This window comes from Bemisia tabaci, chromosome 8 (assembly GCF_918797505.1).
Source record: "Bemisia tabaci chromosome 8, PGI_BMITA_v3".
Taxonomy (NCBI): domain Eukaryota; kingdom Metazoa; phylum Arthropoda; class Insecta; order Hemiptera; family Aleyrodidae; genus Bemisia; species Bemisia tabaci.
Window position 1 is genome coordinate 6,935,136 of NC_092800.1, and position 9,357 is coordinate 6,944,492.

Here is a 9,357-nt window from a genome sequence, read left to right on the forward strand (position 1 = left end):
AAAACACCTAAGGAACAGCTACTTAATTCACAAATCGAGCAACAGGTGGCACCAGTGATCGTCCCCCCCGCCCTCCTTCGTGACGCAACACAGTCAGCTGATCACCGGCGAGATATCCCACTGACTAGTATCGCGACGCGTCGCCGGCGATAATACGTGAATCTAACGTCAATTTTTTAGCTTCGGTTTTATTTTTATTTTCGTTCTTAGTTTTAAGCACCTGATGATGACTTCTACTGAAGTCGAAATGGCCATTGTGTAAGAGTGACAACCGAGAAAAAATTCATCGGGCGAAAAAGAAAAGTAAGTGTCAATCACGTAGTTCCCGATTAAGAAACAAAGGATTAGTAACCGTTACAGCTTGTTGCAGGCGAGCGAACTCCGCCGCAAACTGTTCTGCGTTCATGTTTTGAACTTCGGGGGCTTCTTGGTTTCAAAGTGGATCCCCTTCTCCACCAGAATCCCCGTCGTTATTTCCAAAATTAAAACGAGCAGGTCTTATTATGGACATAATTTAAATTTTTATTTTACCCTTTTTTTTATAAATTTTAAATTGCAGAAAAAATTTTCTTTCAACAGAAAAATCCTAAAGTGCTACTTAAATTTCTTTAGAATTTTATGGCGAGGAATCGTATCCTTCATCGAACTCGTCTCGCATTACTCTAAGAAGAGTTTTTATGACAAAAAATTGTCCGAAATTGTTACGTCTCTTACTTAGAAATCGATGTAATTTGATTTTTATGAGTTTACTGGATGTATCACTATACTCGTTCAGTAAAAACTCATTTATTAGGGTTTGAGCTTCCTCAAATTCTAAGGTTTCTAAATTTACGCTTGAAGCTAACAAAACTAGATCCTTGGATATTTGACTGGCTCTATTTACCCATGAAAAGGACATTCGACCGTTCCCAGTATTTTCCAAGAGGAATCACTCCTGAAAAATGAAGTTTCCTATTTTGGATTCTCAATTATAATGTTCTATAGGTTCTGAAATGTTCGCCGGTGGTGGGTTCGCCGGCGGCGAGAGCCGCACCGTTTCGACGGAATCTGGTGCAGGAGACGGGCTGGGGAATCAATTAGTATGGGGCTTGGAGGTTGTGGTGAGGGAGCGGGCCCAAAGGGATATCCCCTCGGGTTACTCCCAGGTGAAACACCCGAGACACCCCCCCTGGGTATCAGCCTGTCGAGTTGCCTCAAGGAAGGGGGGGGGGGTGTATTTGGCTAATAGGAGGAAGGCATAGAGAAAAAAAAGGAGGTGTTTGCATTTCGGGCATCTTGGAAATTTTTTGATGACTTGATGACGTAGGTGGGTACAGCGACGTTTAGCGTGAAGGGGACGTCGCTGTACCCACCTACGTCATCAAGTCATCAAAAAATTCCAAGATGCCCGAAATGCAAACACCTCCTTTTTTTCTCTATGGGAGGAAGGACGGCCTACGGTTCGGCTCGGAGGAGTCTTCGTCCGGCGCGCCGGCTCCCTTTTTTTTGGGACGTTTCCTGCTCCCCGGACGGTCCCGGCTCGCACACTACCCCGTCTTGTGATTTCACGCAAACATTGGAGGTATTCTCCAAAATATTTTCCGCTTGATCGCACATTTTTCAATTTCGCACTTAGTTGATGTGACGATAAAGTCTCATTTCATATGCAGAGTACGTCTTAGTGTTGCCATTCTCTACTGTGTCAGTGTCGAGGTCAGCGAGAATATCTGCATTCCTCTCATACCGTCTAGCTTTTACTATACCGCGAAGAATTTTCATCTGCATTACTTCGATGTTATCTACATTTGACTGGGCTACACAACCCACAATTGGCAGCCATAACTCCAAACCGGCCTCAACATTGTCTTGTAGAGAAGCAACTTTAGTTGTAGGGAAAGCCGAGATTTGCGCCCCAAAAGCCACTGCATATTTGAGAATTTGAGTTGCAGTTGAGCAACTTTCTTTATAATGTCGGTTCCCCATCTGAGCCTGGAATTCAGATGGAGGCCGACCAGATTATATGATTTATTATTTTAATACATCGTAGCACATCAATTTGCCCTTCTTTTCTTGAGAGGTACTTCTCCAGTTCGTGTATTTTTGACTTAAAGTTGGCATAGACATTAACTGGTTCCTGTCCAAGGGGTTCGCCGAAACAACTAAAAAATAAATTGAAAAGTTTTTAGTTTCAAAAGCAAAATCAGTTATCAAGTACCGGAAACAATTATTTTTGTAGAATTTTTGTCAAAAAAAAAACTCAGAGATGGAAAAATTCACAACAGTTTCAGGTATAATATATTTATACATAAAGTTATACATATATTTAAAAAGAACAAGTCAGTCAAGAGGGATTTTTTTCCCGTTTATAGTCTTTTAAAAATAGCGATGTTCTCCATGTATAGCGGATTATGCGGCTTCTAAACGCCGAATCTTTTGGGAAAATATCATTGTTAGACGAGATAACCTCCGGCGTCCGGTGCAGGATATGATCCATTGAATACTTTACTTTTACATTGCAGGTGTCACCACCAAGTATCGTCTTCAACGTCTGAAAAGAGCTCGACTCGGCCGCTGGTTCGTTCCTCAAAATAACTCTGCGCGAAACACTCTCCTCGAGTGGAAACTTTTCATTTCTCGTGAAGTTTCCCATTTGCCCATAAGTTAGATAAAGGTGGACCACAGAGTCAAAAAAAAGTTTTTGCCCGAAATTGGGACACCCAGGATAAACAAAGTATTGCATTTTGGCGTTTTCTTATCTAGAATGGTACTCTCATCACGTACAAAAGTATATACTTTATCGCTGCCTACTTGGAATTTTAACAATTACAGGGTGTTACGGCTGATGACATGACCATATTCAAGATCTGCTCCCCTTTGTGCTGCTGCTGTCTGGACGTGCATGGCGCGTCGTTTTCTTTTCGCACCCCTCCAACGAATCCAACTGCTTGGCCTTGCGGTCCAGGATTCTCTTGATCTCGAGTAGATCCGCGTCCATCGGGCTGCTGTAGTGAACCAGCGCTCTAATGATGGAGGGAACTATCTGGAACTGCGATTGAAACAATGAGAAGTTGACAATCCATTGGACTGCATTTTGCAATTTGGACCTGTAAATTCTGGCTCATCTAAAAAAACACTTATGTGCATAGGGAAACTAATGGCACATACGTTGTTTTTAAACCGGGCCGGAATTTATAGGTCCAAATTGCAAAATGCAGTCCAATTTATAATGAAAGATAAACTAGGCCAAATTGCGTCACAGACGACAAGTTGGATCAGAGGGGGATTTGGCATTCGGCGCGAGCCGTCGAAATTGTCTTAATAAGGTGAATTAACGAAACAAAGTCCATAATTAGTGATGATATTACAATATTGCGCTGACGAGCGGCATCGAGCAGAAGTTCGCGCGTGACAGCGTTGTCGTTTCTGAAGAAAATGGGAGAGAATATAACTCCTCCCTTTTTAGATTGAAATTTGAAGATTAAGGGTCTCTTTCCAGTCACCCCATTCTGGAGATTGGGAGTTAAAGTCACCAGCAACAACTAGTGGTTCTTTAGATGCCTTGATCACTTTTTCAAGAGTCAACAGGAAAGCATGAAACCTTCCCAATCGAGCAATTAGGAGAAATATAACAACAGAAGTAGCGTATCTTATCATGGACGAAAGAGACAAATCCATCTTGTCGTATCCATTGAGTACAGCTACCTACCAGAAGAGGGCTTGAACAGACTGCAACGTCTTCCCGGTTATATAGCGGTTTAGATTTAATGTATCCTCTACAAGGTTCTGGTGTGAATAAGAAGGAACATTCAAGTTCTGCTGCTATGATTTCTGCTGCATCATGAAAAGGGCCGCTATGATCCACATTACATAACAAAATGGACAGTAATTGGCTTTTATCACTTGATAGCTCGTTAGGAGCCATAATCAGTTCTCCTTTCGCGGTCCCTAACCGCTAAAATCCTTGTAGGGCAGGTCCTATCATCTATACGGTGGCAAAAGTCCTTCCTTCCGGCCACCTTACAGGCAACACAGCCGGGATTCTCGGGCTGGGGGTCAGTCTTACATTCGAGGGTTTCATGGTCACCTAGGCATCTCTTGCAGGATGGATTCCTCGAGCAAACTTTCTGGGTGTGTCCGTAGAAATTGCATCTTCCACACCTGGTTTATTTTTTTTTTTTTTATATACAAATGATTATATACACTTTCAACGATCACACCAGATTTTGAGGTCTCATTCTGTCTCCAATACTAGGACTTGGAATAGGTGTTACTGGCACGATGTGGTTGCCATGGCTGTCTAGTAGCCTCTCTAGTTCGGGATTTTGGTACCCATTAAAACGCCATTGACGAATGGCCTGTGTGTCGACGGTTCTTGCACCGCCAGCTGTCCTAACGATCATCATGGCCTCGTCGACCAACATCTGGGTTTCAGGGGAGTGATCTATTCCCTCTACTTGCTATATACCCTACCTAACTATAGCCAGGTATATAGCCAATAATGGTTATATTTTGCCATTCATAGGAAATTGAAAAAGGACCAGCTTCCCAGTTCTTAGTGGATCCAATAAGATGTCTTGTTGTGTTGGCGCTAACCCATAAATCTAAGCTAGAGAAAAGATTGTCAAAGTTTGCCTTGTTAACATTCGGCTCAGTAAATATACATCCAGATAATTTACGATTAACAATGATATTTTTAAGTATGTCATGGGGAAGGGGGTTCTTATTAACATTACCAAGCAATAATGAAAATTCACAAGCTTTCTCATTATCTAAACGGGTCGTCGAATTATTATTTTCTAATATGGATTCCTCAGAGTGGTAGCGGGTAATTTTTAGGAGATTGTCGGGTGGAATATGATGATCAAATACCTCTTCTGGTTTTACTTTTTTGAGAGTAAACTTATCTTTCTTAGTAATGAAGGTGTCATCAGAATCATCTAAATCACTAAAGTTATTAATATTACTATGACTAATGGGAGGATTATCATTGTAATTAATCATACAATCATTATCATTATTTGACCAAATTGGCGGAGTTAGTATAGGTCTAATTGTTCTGCCGCAGGGTAACTTTAACGGGGGTAGGTAGGAATTTTTACAATAATTACAAGATATCATTTTGCGATTATGTCTACACCAAATACAATTTAGATCTGCGTATAGTCTGCGATCGAAACAGAATATGCACCTAGATATGGGGCAAGTGTGTTGACATATTAATTCTGTAGGGATAGAAATATCCGCATTATGGACATTATCTTTAAGTAATACAAAAGAGTTCTTATTTTTGTTTAGCATGATGATTCATTATCTCCAGTTTCCATACTATCAAGCTGTTGGAATTGACGATGGTGGAAGCTGCCCTCCTTTGATGTGACAGGTGTTTCTTCCGTTCTTTCCAGCATGCCAGCTATTCTTTTTGCTCTCTCAAGTGCTTTTCTGTAGATAATACATTTCTTCTCGTCCAGTAGGTAGTGTTTGGTTTCTTTGTTGCCCTCTCTGATGCAGTTTAGACATTTCGGTGTATTCTTCTCTTTGCAGTCCTTTCTTTTGTGATCAGGGTTGCCGCAGGACCAGCATATCTCTTTTTCTTCTTCACAGGCTTTAGTGTTGTGAAACACCGAGCCGCATTTTACGCAAGGGGAAACTACTACAGTTGGAAAGATGGGACAATTGCTATAACCGAGATAGACTTTGGATTTAGAGGCCAGAAATTTTTCAAGGCCATTAGTGGCCCTAAGAACGACTCGTCTGTTTGTATTTTCTCTATTGTTTGCTTTTCGAGAGCTCTTTGAGTCATTAAGTATGGTCATAGACTCTTTCACTTTTTCTTCAGTCCATCCAGGTAAGCCTTTTATATTCTTGGCATAGAGATGATGATGGATTTGTTCTGTTGAGATTTCATCATCAACATAATTGATTTGAAAGAAAGTTCCTGGCGGTTTTAGAGTCTTAGTTTGTACGTCTTCCTTTTCGAGTGATTTTTCAATCACCTTCATTTGATTAATCGGTCCGCCCAATATAACTGCATTTGAGTATTGTCTTGCTGTTACTGTTAATTCTGGGAATTTGTGTAAGACTCCTCCTACCACTTTCATTGTTTCGATTCCGGTTTTCCCTTCGATAGATGTCTGTATTTTTACTATATTGTCATCTTTATTTATAATATTCTGTTTGAAAGATTTCTGGATCTTTTCTTTGGAATCTCTCAGTTCTAGTTTGGTGCTAGTTTCTTTAAAAATTTTTTCAGCCGTCTTTTCGGTCAGCATATTTTTGTTTATTTTGTCTAATTTCTCATGGGTTTTTTTATTTTCTTCTTTTTGGGTTGTACCGGTTTTTTCTATGATCTCTTTCAGTTATTTAATTTCTTCTTTCATTTCTGTAGATAGTTTTGTCAATTTATTATTTTCGGTTCTAAGTTTTTTTATCTCTTCTTTACTTTCTTTAAGATCTTCAAGTGTGTTAGGTTCGGGTTGATTCTTCTTATTTTCCTTAATATTGTCCAATTTCTGTAGAAGTTCATTCAACATCTTGGAGTTTTCATCTTGTAATTTTTTAAAATTACGTTCATTTTCTTCTTGTAGTTTTTCCATCATTGTCGCATGATCTTTAATGATTTGATTCTTGAAGGTGATCGAAAATTCTTCGAAGTCAGTGTTCTTTTTTTCCATGTTGGGTGTGCTGTCTGGAAGGGAGTTGCGTCGGTTTTTATTGCACTGTCTAGTGTTTTTTAGTCCTTTTGGAGTAGAAGATCTCGTTCGTTTCTGAGGTTTTTCTTTGAAGATTTCGTCTTCGCCAAATATATTTTCAAATGAATTGTCCAGTTCTTCTTGTCTTCTTCTTTTTAGTTCGTTCTTTATTTCTATTTCCATTTCGGTTTCTTCTGTGTCCTGGGTGGTAATCGATTGTTCTCCGTGTCCTATTGTTCCGGTGTTATTCTTCAAATCTTCTAATTCCGTTTTGATCAATTTTATCAGTTCCTTCTTGTGATTCATCATGTCCATGAGATTTTTTCTAGTGTCCTTTCCTTTGTTGAAGTTCTTCTTCCCTATTTTTATCTCCGGTGTGCCATCTCCGTTGTCCATGTTGTAAATCATGTTCCGAATTATGTCTACTGAGTCCAAGAGTTCCTTTAGTGAGGTTTCCAGTTTTCCGATTTCCTGAGTCCGTGCATGTTTATCCGAGTCCATGTTTTGTGTCATGAGTGTCATGTCCTGAGAGGATTGTGGGATTTGTGTCCTTGTTGCCATAATAACAGTCTGACGAAGTTCAGCGCAAAGTTTATCACCGCAGTCAGTGACCTGATGTGAGGTGCATTTACAGGTGCGGCAATAAATCACATTATGAGCGTGACACCTTTTCATTCATGAAGAATGCTTCACGCTTGATTATGAATAATGCTTTTAGATTGAAAAATATAATTTTATTCAATCTGATAGTCTCAGTTTGTTCGCCGTCTTATCAGTGTGCTTAGTTGCCAATTCTCATTCCTAATGCGCATGCGCAAACGGAAGAAAAATGGTGAGCGAGTGGGTAGGTTTGGCAATTTTGACAATTGCACAACACCTCACCCACTGCACAATCACACAAAATTCCACAAAAAACCGATCCCTGGGGATCACAGGTCAGTTCAAAGGTTCAAAGGAGCAAACTACATCATGAATAGAGTCTGTTCATGTTAAAAACAATTAACAAAACTTTGTTTTGTGCGAATAGGTTAGTAAAATAACGGAGCCGATCTGAACACGTCCTTAGCCGATCTGAACACGTCCACCTAACCTAACCTAACCTAACCTAACCTAACCTCAACGCGCAGTTGCCAACCATGGAAATCTATCGGAGAAATGAAAAGCATGTATAAGAAGAGCATTGTGATGTGAAGGTGATTGAAACAGGAGCAAGACCGGCCAAAGATGTCACCCGTGCTGATACTCGAGAGCTCACTAACTCGGCTCGAAGCGTTGATCGCACGACCTCTACGTCAAGAATAAGGTGTAACAGCGAAAGGAAAGGTAAATGGATAGAGAGAACCGGAACTGCAATTCAGCATGACATCAGCTCCTCTACCCACCATCTATAAGAAGGATTTTACATGGAAAAATGGGCTAATAGTAATGAAAACATCGAGAAATAGTAATTTCATAAAGGGGGTCGCTTTGCTTCAAGACCCTTAAAGATGCGGGACTTAAGGGTTAGAACATCCCTAACGAATCGCTTAATCCTAAACCTAGCCGCTGGGGAACTTAAGGCTACTTGTTGGAAGTTCTCGACGCTTAGGTCCTCCTCGAGGTCTTCATAAGCCTCGAGCCTTAGTCTAGTGAAGCGGTCACACACAAAAAAGGTATGTCGCGCGTCGTCAATGACATTTCCTGAACAAAAAAGACAATCAGGGCTTTGGTCCAATTTGAATCTATGAAGGTAAAATTTAAAAGTCCCGTGGCCAGTTAGGAGCTGGGTCATGTAAAAGTCCACTTCCAATTACTCGGTCGCGGAGAAGCCAGTCTTCAATATTTGGGATGAGGGTTTTACTTGCTGCAATGTTGAGTTGCCATATGTGACAGCGATTTTTCGCGCGATAGTGAACGGGACACGCAGCGTAGAGTGGTGAAATTCACGCACGTGTTCATCTGGTAATATTAATTTTATCCAATCCGCCAAATCTCCTACGGATATAAACTTTTTGTGGGCCCTTAAAATCAGAGGCAATGATTTTGCGAGGGCATTCCAGCAGAAGAGTTCCGGATTCAATACGAGAAGCCATTGGCTAATATTCACAAAATTAGTGAGCTCCGCCCCCCTAAGCAGTGTTAAAACAATTTTGCATACGCTTCCCAGCATACCTGGTTTGCTCGACAGAGCCCAGATTTCAATGAAACACCTGCGGCGAATCTCCCAACGAGATTTAATTTCCGAATAGAAGTTGGCGGCAAAGGTCTGAGAAGGTTGGTAAGTGAATAAGCTAGGGTCGGTAACTGAGAAACCTAAAGGCACTGCGAAGGAGTTATTGCGTGATTCGACCCACGCTCTGTAATTCTGGTCGTTTAGTCTCTTGCCAATGAGGGTTAGGAAAATCGCTGTGTTATATATACAATAATAGGGGTTGATTTGATCATAATCTGATAAATCTGTGATGTCTACGTCCAAGTTTGTGGTTTTGACGAACTCTTCCACGGACAATTCCACAAGCTCTATCACTTCTTGTGCCAGTTTAGCCTTTACATCAGAATAAAACTGAGAATCCAGACAATCTATCATGGCTAAACCCACGCATAAACTTGTCATGCGGCCTGTAGAATCTGAGTGCTGTATTGTCATCAATTTCTTGTAATGACTAAGAAGATCCTCACCTTGTTGCATGGTGATCCAAGGTAATTCTGG

General features: G+C 40.7%; 1 protein-coding gene across 1 annotated transcript; it reads right to left on the reverse strand.

Moving 5' to 3' along the window:
• Positions 1-1,506: 1,506 nt before the first annotated feature.
• LOC140225192 (uncharacterized) lies at positions 1,507-9,357 on the reverse strand (the record flags this gene model as incomplete). The annotated part of the gene is given in 1 exon segment (XM_072303074.1): positions 1,507-9,357. A coding segment is annotated over 1 exon segment (900 nt), but the record flags the coding sequence as incomplete, so codon positions are not given.